Source organism: Amphiprion ocellaris, chromosome 20 (genome assembly GCF_022539595.1).
Source record: "Amphiprion ocellaris isolate individual 3 ecotype Okinawa chromosome 20, ASM2253959v1, whole genome shotgun sequence".
Classification (NCBI taxonomy): domain Eukaryota; kingdom Metazoa; phylum Chordata; class Actinopteri; family Pomacentridae; genus Amphiprion; species Amphiprion ocellaris.
Genome location: NC_072785.1, coordinates 20,876,920 through 20,897,479, shown reverse-complemented (window position 1 = coordinate 20,897,479; position 20,560 = coordinate 20,876,920). Strand labels below are relative to the sequence as shown.

Genomic DNA, 20,560 nt, shown 5'->3' with positions numbered 1-20,560 from the left:
GAAAATAAATGAAACAGGCTCAACTTGTGTAGTTGTAGTCACTGATGTCATTGGGGACGTTATTTTGTACATCAGAAAATGGGTAGGACAAAGAATGATTTCACCAAACAGACAGCCAAGCCCATCCATCCAAATGACTTGGGCCTTAAGCTACGACACAAGAAAGAAACTACAACAATAGCACATAGTCTTCCCATTTTTTTTTAACAACTTTGGTTTGGGTTTGTCATCATGAAATCTTCAGAAGTCCCAAACGAGACACAGCAACAAACAACAATCCACTGATCATGCCATCAAAAAGGCTCATAAAGATAAGAACTGTTTGGTACTGGATCTGTCTTTGAATGGTTTGGAATATTGTATTTGAGTCCCACATATATAGTCACCAGTTTATACATAAGCAGGCTGGTCATGTTCTGCAACCATTATTTTTAAATTATGCTTGATTCGAGACACTTAAAATGTAAGAAACCTCAGCTCAGTTACACAGGTGGGACTAGAGAGGCACGGTATACTGTGATAGTTAAAGAAATAGTGAAACATTTTAGGAAATACTCATATTGGCTTTGTTTAGGTGAGAAGATGTTAATGTCATGATCATGTCTGCCAGCAGGCATTGAGCTTAGCTTAGCAATAAAACTAAGCATAAAAACATAAAAATTGATCATGACAATTGGGGTCGTTCAATCAAGACATTTATTAAATATTTAGGCACAAACCTAAGCCAGATTCTGTTTATGTCTGCTGTCACACAGCTGTCATAAGCTTGACTAATTTTCTTTATAAATGCGGCATTATGAATCAATAATTAATTAATTGATAACACAAATTGAGTTCAACTGTCTCTTGTCGTTTGTTGAAAGTACTATTTTAGTCACTGCACAGTTGATGCAGGTTATAAGAGTGACTTATAAAAGTTATGTTCTCATCACTCCCATCTTGTGTTAACACATAAGCTTTTGCCGGCGGTCATTAAAAGTCACAGAAGACTTTGTCATGGTGGCCTGGTGCTCACTAAATCACCAAAAATGCTCTCTACTTGCTGACACAAACCGACCCATTTCCTCTGGTCAAACATTAAGACCAGACCACAACCATGCACTACAGCTCATCTACAATACATAAAGTGTGAATTAATTAGGAAAATGTTGTCAGGTATTGGCAGATACAAAATATAAAATGACTCATCGGATTGACAGCAAAAGGATGCCTCAGTCAATTTTTAAATTCAGTGCGATACACGGTTAGATATTTTTAAATTCATGTCACTTGTGGTAAACCTTCATCAATGACAGAGCAACCAAACCACAACAAGCCTTTTCCAACAAATCTAACAAATCTAACAAACATAAATGAGGTTTTAGACACATTTAGCTTCTCAGCGCTTTAACATCTGTCCTTAAAGTTGGCTGCAAGTTTGTGCTTTGTCAAGACAGAAAGTGCTAGAAAACATGCATTCTGAAGTAAAAACAAACACTTTTTGGGTGTGGAAATTTAGATTGCTCTCAGTTCTTAACCATTTTGAAGAATCCCTGCATTTAACTACATGCCTGTGTCCTGCTTTAGTCAAACGGAATGCAAGATAGCTATTTAGTAACAAGAACAATTACATTAACACACAATATACATGTATCTAGAAAAACACTAAGGCACTTTAAATTGTGATTTAACAATGTTCATGATTGTGTTGTCTTAAAGTAATCTGAAGTATACACATTGTGCTGCTGCTGCAGCACAGTCGCTTGCCATTGCCTGAGACAGCGTCAGACTCAACAGGCACACATAATTATGCGTAACCCCTGTTTAATAATAAAAAGAACAGCTTAAAATCAAGTTTTAAAATGCTACATATATCTTGCAAACACACACACACACAGAAGCACACACTCCACCACCCATTATTTCATAGGCTTGTTTAGGGTCCTGAAATGAGACCGTTGCACCAATATAAAGCCCCAATTGAGACCTTTAGTTTTGTGCTGTGGGGCTTGAAAATGGTCTTGGAGACAGTGCAATAGCAAGCTTCACTTCACCTTTGGGATCTAAGATCCCACCACATATGACCTTAGTCTTTATAATTGTTTGAGAAATGTGTCCAGTGCCAACAGAGGCCAAGAAGTAAGTGTTTTTTCTTCATCTACCAATAGAGTTGTGTCTGTGCGCCACCCTGGAGTATAATAGACCATTAAAATAAAGTTGACTTGGCATTTTCTATAGTATAGGTAGCTTACATCTTAATCTGCTATGAGGAGAAATAATCTTCAACTGATGGCAGTTGTTGTCATGATTACATTTCATTCTAACAGACTTAGAATGCTAGTAATTTCACAGAAAGCACAGTTATTGTCTATGAGCCCTGCGGTGCCAAAAGCTAAATTTGTGGAGCTCTCTCTCTGAGGAAGTAGAGTCCCACTGACAAGGTCTCACAACTTGCTCCTCTTCCTCCTCCTCATCCTCCTCCTCTTCTTCTTCCTCTTGCTCTCCCTCCTCTTCTTCTACTCTATCTGCCATGCAGCTGTCTCCTGTCCTCGCATGTGCATGACCCAGCAAGGTCCTAGTCCTACTTTTCTGGCTTGATTTGTCCTTAACATCAGTAGAAGGCCCTGCTTGTCTTCTTTCATCATCTTCTTCCTCCTCCTCTTCCTCTCTCTCTTCTTCTTCTTCATGTTCTTCCTCTTCAATATCTTCATCCTCATCATCATGATCATCTACAGCCGCTGTCAGCCCTAACTTACTCTGGCTAGCCAGCTGAAAAAAGGAGGAGGAGTGCGGTGTGGATGGGCAGGTAGAGAGTGCTGCATCATACATGGAGAACGGGAGGTGGAGGTAGTGTCCTGCAGCAGCCGCTGCTGCGTAAATGCAGCAGCATGTCTGGGCACAGTCAGGGCGTACATCCCCCTGACCTCCGCGGAGCATTCTGAAACGCTTGCGGAATGGCGGTCCAGCCTGAGGCGCTAAGCAAATCCTTGTGGGTACAGCTCTGTGGAGTGCCTGGTGGGTGGGGTTGGTGCTGGGTGGCAGGACGCAAGGACCAGTGGCGAATGCTGGGTTGGGTGGGAAGCACCAGTCAGTGCTCTGGAGCAGGATTTCAGCTCGCAGACGACGAAGGAGGTTGTTAACAAGGACAGAGCGTCGGAGAAACGCTTCTGGGTCATCGATGAATCGCATCTTCTCCAGAGAGAGGCGCAGCACATGGGCACGCTCCTCCAGAACTGGTGCAACCTGAAGGACAGCATCCTGTTAGATCTAAATGTATATAACTTGACTTAATTAGCTTAAAAACACGAAGTCGAACACAGTCACCCTAACCATACTTGCATTACATAATTAGGATTGTATCTGTTTTAAATAAGTAAATGAGCAGTATTTACACCATCTTTCAAATGATATTTAGTGCTCAGCAAAGTTAATCAAACCCTAATTTGCAGGTCCTCACTTCACAATAACTACATGTGCAAACAGAGACAAGTGCATATAATTAACTAAGCTTGAGTATAATCAAAGTCTTTATATGCAAATCTTGCCAATCAGCAGCAATATTGGTAACACTGCTAGACAGATATTTTGAGCTAACAAGTTCAGGCTAATACCTAAATAAATGATGAAAGAGCCATAACTGCAATTTCAATGCTCATTTGAACATAAAAATGCATGTATAGAATGACCAGTCAAATCTGATAAAAAATACTGAGAACATTTGCATGAACTGTGTGCAGTTAGTAAATAACCCGTCATGTAAGAATTTGGAATGCGGTGTGTGCTGTCAATATGGGAATGTGTCAATACTTACAGTCTGGCAGTATGTCCTGAAACTGAAGCGAGGCTCTTCATCATCATCAACAAACTTCCTCTTGAAGTATGCAATTCTTGACACTGAAACATGATCAGGAACTCGTCTACAAGGAGGTTCTGCTTAGAGAGAGAGAGAGAGAGAACAGTACCATAAATCAACTGCACTGTTGGACGATGTACTGCTATCATTACTAATGTGTGCTGTATGTGCTGTACAGGTTGGACTGAGCATATGTATAAGAAAACTGACTTTGGTGACACTTAACAGCATCAAAGTACCGTCTCCTATATCAAGGCCTTAACTCATTAAAAGTAAAATTGTAATTAAGAACCAAAACTCTTTATTGCATGAACGTCTGGTATAAGGTGTTTGGAGTCCTGCTCTGCAAGCATCTATGTGACTACAGTAAAATTACTACATTGTTAAAAAAGTTTGAAATCTTATGTAACTGATCAGTGCTTGTGTCACTGGCAGATGGTGCTGAGAGTGAAAACAGCCTAAATAAATGTCATGCACTAATACAAGAAGACAATACATTTCTGTCTCATCAGTTAACTGTTAGGACTCATTTCCACACAGATATATGCAAGTCAACTGTCATAAACTCCACTGAACATTTTCCTGGGTTATGGAGTGACTAGACTGAGTGCCAAGAAGTTGGAAAGTCAAATTAGCTAAAAGGATGACAGGCTACTGCTAGTTGTTTGACTATGTTGTCAGTCAGATTGTTTAATTTTATAATAAAAAACTAATTAATTTAGCTAGTACATCGTGTATAGTGGTTCAAATGTCAATTAACAACTGGCTCCACACCTGTCAGGTCAACCTGCTGATTTATTTCTCATCATGTATAATTGGTCCTATTTTTGGCAAAGCAATGCTCCATGCACATATTCAAGAAAAGTAGATGGCACAAGACTGATAAAATTTGTCTCTGTCATAGCTTTGTGGAATTTCATGTCCAATTATTATATGGAATTATGGACACTAAAGAAAGCTGTGTGGAAATCAGGTGTTAAGCTTGACATACTGTAACCCTGAGATTTCTAAGTAACTTTCTTTTTAAACTTAGTTTTATTTAAATGGCCATTTAATTACTGCAAATGTAATGGAAGCAAGAAGTACATACTGCCAACCTGCTTCCATGTTAATTAGCTGATTCCTCCATACCAACAGCATCTGCTGTACACTCCCAGAAGTGGCACCGCATGCTTAACTTCACTCAAATATTACATGTTGGCACATGAAGAGCATGTTGCCTACATGTGGCTTGGACAGACAGGTCCAATCGCCAGGTGATACCTGACACCATGTTGATAAAGAACTGTTTTAACCGAGCTTGTTTTTACTCAACAACACGATTCAACAAGTTAAATTAATGACTAAATGAACATTTGTGTTTATACCTTGTGTAAATTGCTCTTCAGAGCTGCATGGCGGGCCAGGGTTAGACAGGCAGGTCTTAGTACAGTGCTCTGATTCCCATATGGGCTGGTATGTGGAGAGCGGAGGGTCTCCCTCTGGGTCCAGGAAAGGATTCATGGACAAAACAAGGGTCATCTCTCTCTCTGATTCAGCTCTGGAAAAAACAGACAGAGTGAAAATCAGTACAATCAAGTAGTCAGCTGAGTTTCCTATCATTAAAGTATTATTACATCATTATAATTGAGGAAACAGAATAATAAACTGAGGTAACTTTAGTTTATGCAATCAATGCTCTATCAACTATTATTGTTTAATTCAGTACCAGTTCGGAAATATTGATGCACATTACCAATGAACAGTTTATTTCCATTAATCTCACTAGTATTCTGCATATGCTTTACTAATGATGCAGTAAATGTTAACAAGCTGTTTATCTGATACTGGCAAATAAACTGATTTTGCGTAGAGGAGTAACCAGCTTCTGTTCAAGCTGCATGGCAAATCTGAGCGACAATAAATGGTGAGCACTGAAACTGGGCAGATGGTTGGCAGCTCTGTTATATGCACGGTTGTGTAAAGCGAGGGACACAGATGGAGAAATGACACCCACTCACACCATGAAAACCCTATTGATTAGCTGTTGGAGAGTTAGCGAGATGCTTGACACCAATTTGTTCGGTGAAATGGATCCCACACATGGAATCACACTGGGAAGCTTGTGTCAACAGCATGATAATGTAGGAAGCAAAGGAGAACATGTGCACAGTGCCAGCGGGTCCAGTACACAGGGCAAACAACTTGACAGAAGGATTCCAATGAGCACAGTGTCTATTTGATTTTAATTAATGTAGAGTTTTGTTAATTTCCAGACAAAACAAAGAAACTATTTAAAGCCATGGCACCTTATGTTTCAAATGAAAGTGACGGAGATAAGAAGAAACATGAGTGAGACACATTACTTGGCAGCGAGCGGCGCTAACCTGCCAACTGAGCTTTTTCAGTCTGAAAACAGAGGCCTACTGTGAAGACAGAGGGGCCTCTGAGCCAAAGTCTGTCCGTGATTCTGTGAATCCGCCGAGAGAAACTGTATCGTTCTTTTGATCACAGTGAATGGCTGTCATTGGGTCCGCTGTTGATTTCTCCCCTTCATGCAGAATGCAAAGCCAGCTGTGAAAAGCATCAGCAGCCTGACCTCCTTGCTGCCACCTTTCTTCCTCAAAGCTTCTCCTGCCCCTCCTCCACCTGCTCGCATGAACACATATCATCGCCCACAAACCATCTTGACAGACCAAACTGAGGCGACACCATCTCAGCCTCACCCCTGTTGGGTAGCTGATTAAAATGTCCGCTTCAATAAGCCCTCGGTTTTGCTCGGCTGAACAGTTTTATTTCTATGTGCTGCTTTCCTAGTGTTTGCCTTTAACTGACTCATCAGACACACCTAAAGCCAGCAAAACATCACCTCAGGCAGCGCAACTCTCACCAATCCGATCTTCCCAGCCCCAGGTAGTAATGGATTACACACAACAACATTGCATATTGTATTTCTTAGGCATGTAGCAGACATGCTTTAAGATCAAGGCAACTTCAGCAGCTGAGTGCGACTCCTGCATCACTGCGGTTGTTGCACCAATCTGATGGTGATGTACATTTTATCCTCCATCTTATCTTCACTCATGAACAAGAGCCCCTGGGATCTGTGGCTTATGATAGTGAAAGGAATCGCATGTTGCAGGGATTGTAGGAGCTGCTCTGTCAGGGAAATATCCACTGGAGTCTCCCATAACCTATGCAAGGGACAGACGTCAAGCTAGAGCACATTTTCAGGAAATTCAATTGATAAAATTGCAAATAGGTTGGAATTCCTGTCTTGCCATATGCAGAAAACGTATGACATACAAAAACGCTACAAAAATCTAAAAATAGGAAAAGCTTTCACAGTAAAAACAACATGCCAAAACCTTTGAGTCTGCTAATTTATATTATCACCGCATGTCACACAACACTACTGATATCATCAGGGAACAGTTAGCTCACACAGATTTGGAGTTCATTCACAAATCTGTTTAACAGCCCTGCACTGGTGGACTTAGCCTCAACAACATGGGATCTTCTCTTAAGTGTATTTGGTGGACCAACCCTAGTTTACAAAGCCTGGCATTAGGAATATGAAACACAATCACTCAGTCCAATTAGTATTAGAGTGCAAGTCACGACAACTAGATACTGTTGGTCTCATCTCTACTCAAGGAACTGGATTTATAATGTGCTGGTCGGCTTTCAGCTGTTTCAGAATATCTGCTCAGAATAGTTTCACTAGTCAGGGTGAGGAGCAAGATGTGCTCAAGTGTATGAATGTATGAAAGGAGGGGGGAGTCAGATGCCGATCGATGATCAGACAAGCACTTTGTTTGAAGCCTACTGATGCCTTAAAGGCACTTTGCAGGCATGAGGATGCTCCCAAGTCATCATTTGACATCCTTTCTTTGTAGATGGCAACAGGTCGAGTACATAGTCAGCAAAATCGGCTTCCAAAAAGAAGAGACTTTGGGTGAATGAGGGCATGCAGATATATTTATGTCACTGCATAAAGAGTAAAATGATAAAGCAGCTTGTGCATTTGTTCATTTGCTTGTCACACTTTGCATCTGTTAGCAATTATTATAATAAATTACTGATTTTGCATTTCAGGCTTACTAGATTTATTTTGTCATTGATATTTGGTAGTTGTTTTTGGTAACAAAAAAGACTTATTGGTTGTTGGTGGGAAGCTGTTGAGCGACCACATTCTGCATGGCTGCAATACCCACTGTTACTGGTTAGTGGGAACCTGTGCAGAAGTCGAGGGGATCCAGGAACAAAGCAGCAGCTGGTGACTGCATACGTATCATATCATGTGAATGTGTAGGAGACACATTACTGTCTACACTTGCCTCAGGCCAACACTGTGAGATAACAGTGACAGAGAGAGTGGCACACGGGGGATACTCTTTGAAATTCCAGGGAAAAAGACACAAATTACAATTTACTTCAACATTACAGCAGCATATTCTGTCATGTCGACGTCAGTGGAAAAATTAGAGGGAGATTCCAGCTGAAAAAGGTTAGCGTGTCTCCTGTAGCTCAGCTCTTCTAGTTTTACATACTGACAGATTATACCAATTTTTCATTACTATATTATCATATTATTATATTATGTTGTCAGTGTCAAATCGTACTTGTGTAAGCTACAATCTGCTGCTGAGGGCTCCCCCACCTGAGGACCACCAGCTAGGGCAAATTATGTCACTGTTATTGAGCGCTAGTTCCATGCTTAATTAGCAGCTTTAGCTTTTCTCATCTCTCCACCCCAAGCTGCTTTTTTACCCTAAGCTATTTTCCTCTCCATCACCTCCCCTCACCGCTGCTGTTGCCACGTTTGCTCGGGCACAAAGAAACAAGCATGCCATCACTCCTTCTGCCCTCCGTAGGGACCTCCATCCCGACACCCCCCCTCCCTTTACTGTCTCTTTCATCCCCTAGACTCCATCCCTCTCTCGCTCGCTCGCTCTCTCTCTCTGACATCTTTTCAACAGCGGTCACAGTTGACAGCTCTCTGAACCAGGGGGGTGAAAAAAAAACAATGAGGATACAGACAGAGCAGCTTCCCTCCATGTACAGCAATACTTCTTGTTCTTCAAAGAAAAGGAGGAGGAGGAGGAGGAGGAGGAGGAGGAGGAGGAGGGGGGGAGACAGTGTGAACAAGTGTGTGTGCTTCTGTGAAAGAGGGAGGAAGAAATGGAGGATTGAGAAATAAAAACAAGGAATGAGGAGGGAAGAATCTCCTGGGGTGGAGTTGGGGGGTTGTGAGGATGATCCCTCTCTTTCTCTCTTCCCTGTGTTTCTGTCTACATCTCACAGGGATGTGAGACTGACTGAAAGCAAAGGCAGACTGAGAGTGTGTGATTGTGTCTAACAAAGTGTGTATTTGAGGGAAAAAAAAGCCCTGTAAGTAAGTACAAGTGCATGTTAGCATGTGTGTGTGCTTCACCTCTGCTCAGTCTCAGCTCATCTGGCTTCATCCCTCTTATCTTCCCTCTCTCGCAGCTTCCCTAACTCTGTCTGACTCTCTATCTCGCCTTCTTTTTCATTACACCCTTTGATGATGAGAAGTTAATTGCGGTGCCAGGGCACGAGACAAACCGTGGGAGGGAAACAGAGAGCGATGCAGAATAGGAAGAGAGAATGGGGAAAGATGGAAGGGGGAGACAGGGGGAGGGCTGAGGGAGAGAGGGAGGGAGGGATAGATGGAATGAGTCAGGGAACGAAAGATAAGTGCCTTAGGAGCCTTGTCATGAGTGGAGACAGATCGCCCGCAGGGATGATTTCTGCTGCTGTGATTGACTCACTCCCTCCAGCGCTGAGATAGACAGGCAAACACACACTCAGACATGCACAGCTTGTCGTGTCCTGAAATATTTTGGTAGGAAAGTCAACCAAGGCCACGACAGTCAACCGAGGTGCTCTGACACACAAATACACTGTAGGTGTTCATTTATCTTAATCACACAGCATAATAACTGCTGTCTCTGGCGGCTGAAGATTTTAATAGTTGGTTCAGATCAAATTTTGGAGCTATTTAAGTAGTAACCTTTGCATACAGTCCTGTGCAACTGTTCTGGGCACTGTGGATGTTTAGACTGTTACCCATCACACAATGCTATTAGGAGGCGCCTGATTGGTCCCAAACCTATTCTGCAACATGCAGCCAGAATCATGACAAACTATCTTCAGTCAAAACAAGGAGTTCAACAGATGGTGCGGCCCCACAGAGTCCTGATCTCAACATCATGAACTCAGTCTGGGATCACATGACAACACAGAAGGAACTGAGACAGCCTAAATCCACTGAGCAACTGTGGAAAATTCTCCCAAATGATGGAACAACCTACCTGCCAAGTATGTTAAAAACAGTGCATAAATGTGCCTTTTTTTAAAAAAAGCACCCTCACTTTACTTGTAGTGTCTAAACTTTTTGCAAGGTACTGTAAATGAATTGTACATAAACTAAGTCAACTTTACATACATTTTGTAATTCATTCAAAAACTAATCTAAGGGAAAATCTTCTGAAAAGGCAGCAAATCTCTGGTGTTCCACACTCAAACGACTTAACTCAAAAAACGTTTTTTTCCCTGTGAAGGATCACTTCTTAACAAATAAAAAAGTTCCTCTTGAAAGATGTTGTCTACCATGGTGGTGATTTTCACAATTTTTGGAATGTGACTTTAATGTGCCTGTGGCGTTTTGAAACCAATAGCAGTGCTGCATAGTGAGGGTCGATTAACAGTATTCCACAAAGACGCAAAGTAACGCACCAACAAAGGCAGGTGTAGACAAGAACACCGGCACACAAACATGAATATGATCAATAAATCATTTAAATAGTCACTCAACACATTTCTTCGATTTGCACATTTTGAATTTTGGCAGGGAACACTAAATGTAAACTAAACCTTTGTTCATGGCAAGACTGAACTCCTGCACCTGTAAAGCAAAGCCATGTCGACCCAGCAAGGCTTCTATAGCGCCCACAGACGTAAAGATGTAAAACCTATACATTATTTCACAATAAAAAGAAAAAATGTCATCATCAGTTTTCAATTTAAGAGCCCAGTGATGTCTTCAATTTGCATGTTTAATTTGACCAGTAGCCCAAAGCAAAGGGCAGCAGCAAATTCTCTCATTTCAGAACTTGCAACCAGCCAGTGTTTCACATTTTTGCTTGAAGATTAAGAAAAGGTTAGAAAGTTGTAAAATAGTTGCTGATTAATCCACTAATCACTGCCACTCTAAGAAGGTCAGATAAAACAGATAGTGTGTAGTAGAAACTTGTTTTGTAACTCCTCTTCTTATGCACTGACTCCACTGTGATGATTTATGCAGAAAGTTGTAACCGAGCAGTTTTAACTAATCTTGCTGTATATGAATTTTTAAAATCTAAAGCCTTACAATGAAGCTGGGTCCTATTTAGACCTCATTGTCCCTGTTTAACATTGTACACTTCTTCACATTTGTGCGCATTCTTTTGCTGCATGCCTTTAGAGGAGGACTAGCTCCACCAGCAGCTCTTGTTTTTACGTTTTGTTTGCACACAGTATCAGTAACACAGTTTTATGATGAAAGAGGTGCTGCTTGTGGTCGCAGGCATTTATGATATTCAGCAAGGTAAACTATGATCCTCTGCTAACGGTGTATTCACATATTTTCTTGGCTTATTATCTGCATTTTGCTAGTTGTGGCTTTTTAGGAGGGTTTCTAAGTTCCACTTACTTGCCCTCACAGCACACTTAATAAAACACACTGAAAGAAAAACTGATATTTAAGCCCAACTTGAGGGAAGAATCTGAGGGTCTATGAAACAAGCCTCTAATAAACTTGGTGCTCACTCAAAGTATTTTTCTCTGCGACCTCAAAAATGCTAATCGATCCAGCATGTGTTTGACAGAGTGTGTGTTGTATCGCTGTGGGTGTGTGTGTATAAAGTGTTTACTCCCTGTTCTTTTGGCCAGGTTTTTACTAAGTATTTCCGAGCCTTGGGGGAAAAGATAGCAGTGAAAAGATGTCTGTGGTTTCCACATCAAAACAGACCCCGGACGGCCTTAAGAGTGTCTTCACAGTGCACACAAGCATGCAATGTGTCATGACTTCACTGCGCACAATCCAGTAGATAAACTGTGGAACAGGGAATTCTGCAGAAGACATGAGTGTGCTGGTAGGTTTTTTTTTCCTGCCATATTCCATTACCTCAAATGACAAACACACCCTGTGCAATACAAACTCTACACTTTCTGACAATGTGCACTTTAGAATTTCACATCAAACTGCTATCATGTATGTTATATGGCTCTGTATCTGTGGATAAGGCTGCGTTATTGTTACACAAACTTATCTGGCTAAACGCTGTAATCACAATTACATTTTTCTGTGCAATAATGTGCCTTTCATGTTGCAGTAAAATCAGCTTGTAACAATAAATGACTGGACTGCAGTTTCCACACTTATGTTGAGCCGCTCTATTCTCTTCCATTTTTTTTTACTTGTCCAAAAAATGGACTATGTAACAATTCAGTAATACTACTAGGATTAACTGGGATTGTTTGTGATTATTTGCCAAATCCTACTAAACACAACACCAGATTTTCCACCTAATGATCCAAATATAAACCAGTTCTGAATTTTCCGACATTTTTTGATCATGAAGTGGCCAATTTGAGGGTGCAGGCTGGCAGCTCAGAGAAGTGAAATGTATTAAACACAGACGGTATAAAGCCTTGAGAAGGGCGCTGACAGTAACCTTGTGCATATGTACAAAGCAAGACAAATCCTCTTCATAACTCATTCTTGACAGTGTCAGCTCTTGTCAGTGCCAGCCCCGTGCATGTCAGTACTTACTCCTGTACAGACACATGCAGGTGTGTGTGTGTGTGTGTGTGTGTAGTGACAGTTTGTGCGGTGGACCAAATCTAAGCGACACATCTCCACAGTGGGAAGATAAGTGGGTGTAGCCCTGAAAGAGCTGCCTGTGGTTGCGTTGACGGGAGTTTCAACAGCAAGCTTCCTCAGAGCCCTGTGATCTCACGGCAGGCACTTTGAACCTCGCAGGAAGAGGGAAAACTTGAGTGCTGGCACTGCCTTCGCTGCTCCCCTGCATTTCTTTTTAGTTTGATGCCTACTGCCTCCGCTCACACACAGACAATGAATGCTGATGTGATTTGACAGGGACACGGCTACTGAAATGTGTCACATGTTGAGTACCTGTTGTGCCTTTCTAGTGTTACCTGGTCACCTGCACCCTTTTGATGTTTAGCCTTTTAAATCCTCTCTTCTCTCTTGCATTACATGCACCTTCAACAAGAAAACTACACTGGATGCCTGTACAAACAATGCAATGAGAATTCTATCAGATATGGTGCAAAAACTGGCAGCAGGGTGACACAAAACAAATGAAAGTGTGGTCCGGTCAATAATTAAACAATTATAGAAACAGAAATATAAAGACGTGTGCAGAAGTGATTAAGAAGAACACACACAGTCATTTTAAAACAGTACAACTGCTAGCAGTGATTTTTGCAGTTTATTAAGTGCATTTCCAGCAATCTGCTTATATATAAGAAAATGTCAAAATACTGCATCAAAACACTGCACTTGGCTGAGGTGGGAAAGGTGGTTTGTCAATAAAAAGAAAATGTGGCAAAGTGCAATGGAAACATACTGTGTATGTGAAGCATGTATAGCGACGCTGAAGAGATGCAAAATGTAAAGCATCAGATAAGCAGGTAAGGTTGTCTGCTGGAGATTACTAATATTCTGATCAAATTGGAACTTTTCTGCAACATGACTAAAGGGAAAGCCCTGATGTTTACTGCACAGTATGCTACCATGTGTGCAAAAAACCCAAACTAAAATATCATCATTCATAACTTGTCAGGAGTGTGCTTTATTTTATTACCTTCATAACAATAAATTTATGTTGTGTAGTATTTAATAATTTTTTTTACTCACATTTTTTATTATCTCAACTACCCTCTTATCTCACATTGTGTGTTATTCAATTCTGTTGTTTTATTGTTTCATTAGACTCTTTTTGTTTGTTTGTTTTTAACCAGAACTTCAGACTGAGTTTGATGTCCTCAAATTTGCATACAGAACAAACAAAAGTGCCGCATTTCTATCTGGACTGCCGCATTGTTTAAGGTTTGGTAACTTTATTGCCACTCAAGTGGAGGATTTGCACCACCGACTACTTATCTTGTTGCAGTCAACTCTTAATAACTGTAACAACAATGGATGGAATCATTTGTTCGTAGTTTGGCAGATTTTCTCATTTGTGCTGAACTGGAATGGAAACCTGTAACTGTAAGACTGGTCTTATATGTTCCACATCTGTGAGTGTGTGAGGGTTTGCAAGGATCAATGTGCAGCTCAAAATCTGTGTCTGCGCAGACAAACTGCACTACAAGGAAACATTCTGCATACGTTCAGTACTAGTGTTCATGCATGGAATACATAGATATTGTGTTTTAGTCCCCAAAGTCAGCTGTAACGTTATGTTTGCCTTCATCCTTATGGATTATTGGTGGTGGTGTCTTTTCTGATTTCTGTAATATTTTGGGGTTTACTAGGGCTACTTTAGCATAACAACAGTCCATCCCATCCTTGTAAAATGTTGCATTTGCTAAAGGTAAATGTTAGGGGTCAGTCGCACAATTTATGCAGTTCACCTGCTAATTAGACAACTCAGCAATGGGTCAGGAAGTTAAGTGAGAATATTTCTAAGCTTGTGATTGTTAGGACAAATGCATCAAGAGACATGAAGACATGCAGACATTCAACTCACAAGACTAATTGTGCAAACAGATATTGGAATATATTCTGTAGGTGTTTGCAGTAGACTGTCTATAAACTAGCATAACTGATATTTGTTTAGGAAACGATGAACAGAACTAAAATTAAGCATTTTAAATAACTCCTCTAGTATCTGAATTTTGGAAGCAGCTCTAACTTAAAACTTGTTCCTGATACCCAAACCCTCTTTTAATTCACATCCAGTGTCCAGCATTACCATGTCGAATGAAAATTGAAAACACAGTTGACAGAAATGAGATGCAGAAGCTTCAGTTAATGCATTTTATCATTAAGTTTATAGTTATTTCGGATCCTGACACAATCCACCTACAAGGTAAAAGCAGCAGGTTAATACCAGCAGGCAGAAAGTGGGCTAATGACTAATAAACTGTACTGTAGGAGAGAATATCATCTGATGCTGATCAACATACTGCAGCTGAGAACTCTAAGCCAACCTACAGCCCACTTCTTCTCAATATGGAGAAGCTACATCCCATCAGTTCGCCTGTTGGAGTGGAGGCGGAGAGTGTGCAAGTGCTGGCATCAGAGGGCGAAGCACACAGCAAGAGAGAACAGATAGAGAATAGATAATAGGTTTCATGACATCAAGTTCTCCTTCAGAACAGCAACAACATGCCACTGTATGCAATAAATCAAAACTGAGACTCTCAAATAGAAAGCAATTAGCCCCCTGCTAGTAAAGTGGACCACAGTCACACACAGACACTAAGACCAGCCACGCTGAAGAAATCAGAGAGAAAATCCAAGGAAGCTTTGCAGAAGCATGTTCAAAAAGTAAATCAGAGGCAAAAGAGAACATGTTCTTTGATATCAATAATACTGTGATGATTAGCTGTGAGTAACAATCAGGGCAGAGGCAAGCAATTATTTTCATGATCGATTACCCTGCTGATTATTTTTTCAAAAACATTTTTAGTTGTTTGGTCTATAAAGTGTCAGAAAATGATGAAAAATGTTGAGTGGTGTTTCCTAAAGCCTAACATGAAATCTTGTTTTGTCCACAACCCAAGAGTATTCAGTTTAAAGTGAGAAAAAGAAAGAATCCAGGAAATATTCACATTTAAAAAGCAGAGAATTTTGACATTTCATTTTTAAAAATGATCAAACACGTTAATCAATTATCAGAATATTTAGCAATTAATTTATTAGTTGAAAGATAATCAAATTAATCATTGCAGCTCTCATAAGATACCATAACTCAAGGCATTTTGAATAAGGCTAGATCAATTCACTCAGTAGTGGAATATCTTTAGGGCCAAATAAAATTAAAACAAGGAAAACAACAAGCACATTTACATTATCTTGGAACTGTTTCTTCAGACTTTTCAAGGCAGCTGAGTTGATGGAATTACATATATAATGAATGATGTATTTCTGTAACCTACTGTAGAACAAGAATTCTAGAAAACATTGGCATCCGTTTGCAGAAACATTCAATATCAACGTTCTTGTCTGGTGGCAGGTTTGTTTCAAGGGCAAAAACAACAGCGAGCCAAGCAGCTGCCTCCTCTGCTGTTCCACTCTTGTGCTGTGTTATGTTAGTATTTCCTTTCCTTTTCTCTTTTTTTTTTTTTCCCCTTTCTGGGTTGCATCTTTGATTGTGTTTGTGCCAGCTTGCAGCCTGTCAGGAGCTATCACAGGGCCGTCTTGGCCGCGGTGGCGTGACTAAGCTGGGTTCAGGGCCCTCGGGGGTTTCGCCCGGCGCTCTTCTTGCTGAGTGGTGACACATGTGTTGTGACAGGGCAGCTGCATTATGGACTATCTGGGGATGGCTTGTTGTGGCTGTGAGGGTTAACAGGCCAGAGCTCTGTGGATACGTCACCGCCGCTGCTCCCAGAGGTGGATGCAGCACATTTAAGACATACAAGGGCATCGGTGTACGCTTATTTATGAAAACAAAACAGTTTGTTGCATTTATAGTATGATGTCTATCACTGTTTTGCTACTGGCAAGGAAGGCATAGATTTTAATTTTTTTTAAATATTAGTATGAAACTAAAGGTCATTCTCAAAGCTGATGAAAGGGGACTAAAATCCTTCACAATTGCACATGTGTTAGCACTTATGATAAGTGATAAACTACTTTTACTTTCTGGAATGTGAGGCATTTTGAACCAGTGTTTGTACATGTGGCATTAATTCTGTCTTGTCTAAATAAATGAATGTTCCACTGCAGGTCTAAATTCATCACAGACACTGAAAGCACTGAAAGAAATCTTTGCGAAAACACTTTTTTGAAAATAACTACGGGATTTTTACGTGTAGGATCTCAGGTCGTAAATGCAACTCTTTTTTTATGTGGAAGTGAAGTCATGAGGTCTTTGCTATAAATAAAAGTCATGTCACACCTTCCTCTATTTTTACACTTGTGCAGAAACAAACGAGTGTTATCCTTTCCTCCTAAGTTGTTCACCGTAGTTGTGTGTCATTCTGGAGCACAAAGGCGTATTCATGATGGGGAAGCAGTGCCTGAGGGGGAAAAAAGAAGTCTGGGGCTACACCCTGCGGTCCTGACACACATACACACAGAAAAACACACACTAAAGCAGCTCAACTTGTCTTAGTTGAGACCATTTACACAAAACAGAGCAGAGAAAGAGACGGACAAAGGAGATGATGTGAACACAACCAGCTATCATCAAAAATGACATGACACTGTATTTGCAGACTTTCCTTTTCGGTGTAGGACAGATCCTCCACTACAGCTGCTTTTTTCTGCTCTTTTTTTTTTGGCAAATTACAAACCATTACAGGTCTGTGTGTTAGCCACACACTTCAAGTGCTGTTAATTTTATGCTTGGCAAAACGTCCGTTGAAAGGCAGGCTTTAAAAATGTACTGGATCTCCTTCAGCATACACTACATGTCTGCTAAGAGCCATGTTTTGAAATGCTGCTCCAGATGTGAGTCTCTGCACCCTGCTGAGAGAGATGAATGGCTGGGGGGGCTGCAGGCTACCTACAGGTTCACATCCTTAATGAGCAGAAGAGTCTGCTGAGAGCAAGATATGATTGATAGCGCCGCGACAGAGCTGGAAGAGGGAGAGCGCAGCAAGGGCTTTTGATAAAGAAGATGGGGTGGAGGGCTTTGGCAGGCGGCAAAGAGAAGGAATCTGGCATCGGACTTGCCCGAGATAGATGCCAGGAAGCTGTCCACCATGCTGCAAAGCCAGAACGCTTCCTCTTGTTACAGCCGCTCCTCTCTGGTCTGTGAGTTCAGACTGAGCTGGATGTTCCTCCCTGTTGCGTGCCTCACTATATTCCACATAACACACTTTCCCTCCAAGGGAAACAAATAGCAAAGGTGGAATTCCTGGCAAGTGACTCCGGATGTTGTTGGCAGTGAGTGGAGGTGAAGCGCATCCAACCCTATTACCAGCCCACTGCGCTCAAAGCCTTTATTTCACCAAAGCAGCACATACAGAAGGGACATGGTGTTTATTTCTTGCCCTCACTTCATTAAACATGCTGATATATTTTTTAATTCTTTCTGAGGCTAACAGGGTGTTAACAGTCCACCCTTAGCGGAGTGGATGCTTGTGACACTAAGCCTAAGAAAGCACAGAAATGACATCAAGGAGACAACAGAAGCTCGGAATTCAGCTAAATCGCCTAAAAGCCCTTCCTTTCAGAAGGCAGCAGTAATACAGGCAACCGCCACTTCAGGATTTGCAGCCAAGAGCAGTCGCCACAAAATAATGAAGTGAGGCTGGATGGATGCCAGGAGGGTGGCTGGTTATGTCAGCCTGCATAATGTGTTAGACCAGGGTCTCTGTCATGTCATACTAGTGAGCTATTGACTGTCCTAATTCTCATTAATCCTGCGCTAGCAGATCTAATCAGTCTACTACATGTCTATCCAGCAGTTCAGTGAACATCCAGCAAATTAAACACTTTGACTGGACTGAAATAATGAAGACAGTTGTTTAATAAAATGCTACATTTTGCATGAAATTGTGTTACAGTCATACAGTCACTTGTCATTTAGCTGAGTTGAAATTTACAACTTACATGTAGTTCACTAAAATAACATAAATAACCTTTTAAGTTATTGTTTGCTTCAGTGCAACCTTGACAAACAATAGTGGAAAAGCCGGAGTGAACGGCATGTTAAGTGCGGGCGTCAACAAGGTGTAAACATTTGCCAAAATGTCATAGTCAAATTATTTTTTGAACGATGTAACAAACTAGCAAAAAGCAGATGTAAAGACGTGTCAAAAATCAGTATAAACATGTTTACATGTGTAGCTACGCGGACGTTGGCTCACCTGACTTGAATTGTTTGGACCTCGTCCTCGGCTCCACACTTGCTTTGTGATATCGACTGAAATCCAAGGTGCGCTGGTGACAAATGAAAACTCCTCTGAATAAATACTACGTGTCCTCCGGCGGCTCCAATTTCACTCTGCCGGCAGACAAACGAGCCACTGGGGCGGGTTAAAGTCGACTTATATAATTACCAGTTAATTAGCTTCTTGTCTACATACTAATCACTAAGCGCGCGCGTTTCTTTCACTACACCCCGCGCGAAGCATCCCCACGCGCTCGGCTCGGCTCGGCGGCAGATGTTGACAGCTGTTGTGGTTCTCTGTTCTCTGCTGTCTAGAGCTGAGGTTCGGTTCTCCGGCTGCTACTCCGTCCACGGTGACACTTGATGTGAATGTGCGACGGAGAAAACAACAGCAGCGTCGCAGCTCCATCCCCTCCAGTCAACTACTGCTGAGAGCTTCACGGCCGCCTCGGACTTCTCAGCACTCTCCTGGTCAGCGACGTGTGAGGGCAGCCGATGACTGAGGCAGCCATTGACTCTGACATTCGCGTTCATTATTGACAGTTTTGCTAGTAATTGTTGAGCAGAAAATGGTCCATTGCTTTCCCAGTGACTAAGATGATAACCAAACGCAGTCTAAAATGTAATGAATGAGGAAAATCACAACATTTTAGGTGATAAATTTCACAGTAAAATATATTTGGCTGCTCATTCAAAATCAATACAAAAACAGAAAATGACATTATTCTAATTCTTAAGCCCCTGCACTGGCTTTCACTTAAAAATAGAATTAAGTTTAAGGCATTGTTGGTATTTAGTCATGATGCTGCTCACTGCTGGGACCTGCTCCCCCTAAAACCTAAGTTTGTGAACCTAAGCTAAGCTTAAAACCTAAGCTAAAGACAGGCCTGCACATTTAGTCTGCACTTTTATTCATGTCATTTTAAATCAACTACAAAATAAATAAGTAAATAAATAAATAAATAAATAAATAAATAATTTTTTTTAAAAGAGCAAAAGTCTTGCAACAACGGTGTCAGAAAAAGTATGTCCTTGAAAAATTATAAATTATGCTGAAATATTTAGAGTTTTTTTCTGATTTAAACAGTCAAACGGTGCGATTTAACAGGCAAACGATACAAAAGAAAACAAAAACAATACAGATTTTGATGAAGACATTATATAAAGTTTGTTTTCAATTTTTTTACAGTTATCATGTAAATTATTACTTCTTTTATGCATATTATATGGAATCAAACTAAACAGAAAATCCTTAAAATAACAGTAAGTTATTTAAACTATATGTTGTATTTTTAAACATCAATGGATGACATAGTAAACTAATATTTTAGTGTTATTAGTAGCAGACAGTTTTGACAGCTGCATTGTTACTGAGCTTATCTGAAAATCTGCTTGTTTCTTTTTTAAACATTTGTTTAAGTCAGAATTGACTAAAATTAAGACCACGGAATATGTTTGTTTAAAATTAGCATTCATTCTGCTCATTTATTTATTTATTTTGATGATTTTCTTTTATTCTTTGGTCAGTGAAACATGTGACTATCTGGCAATATTTTACATTTGCAAACCTGGAACCAGCCAACATTTGCTCTGCTTGAACAAAATGTGTTAAACAAAGAATCTATTAACAAAAAGATTAATTCTTTTG

At 40.7% G+C, this 20,560-nt stretch overlaps 1 protein-coding gene across 2 annotated transcripts; it reads right to left on the bottom strand.

Moving 5' to 3' along the window:
• Positions 1-702: 702 nt before the first annotated feature.
• sertad4 (SERTA domain containing 4) lies at positions 703-19,341 on the bottom strand. Of its 2 annotated transcripts, none has more exons than XM_023284646.3 (4): positions 18,890-19,341; positions 5,200-5,372; positions 3,791-3,912; positions 703-3,222 (listed from the first exon to the last, which is right to left on the bottom strand). In XM_023284646.3, exons 2-4 carry the CDS (start codon positions 5,351-5,353, stop codon positions 2,341-2,343), a joined length of 1,158 nt encoding a protein of 385 aa, XP_023140414.2. In that variant the 5' UTR covers positions 5,354-5,372; positions 18,890-19,341; the 3' UTR covers positions 703-2,340. The 2 variants fall into 2 exon arrangements, with proteins under 2 accessions (XP_023140414.2, XP_023140415.2); XM_023284647.3 differs by having other exon boundaries at positions 3,791-3,909.
• Positions 19,342-20,560: the final 1,219 nt, after the last annotated feature.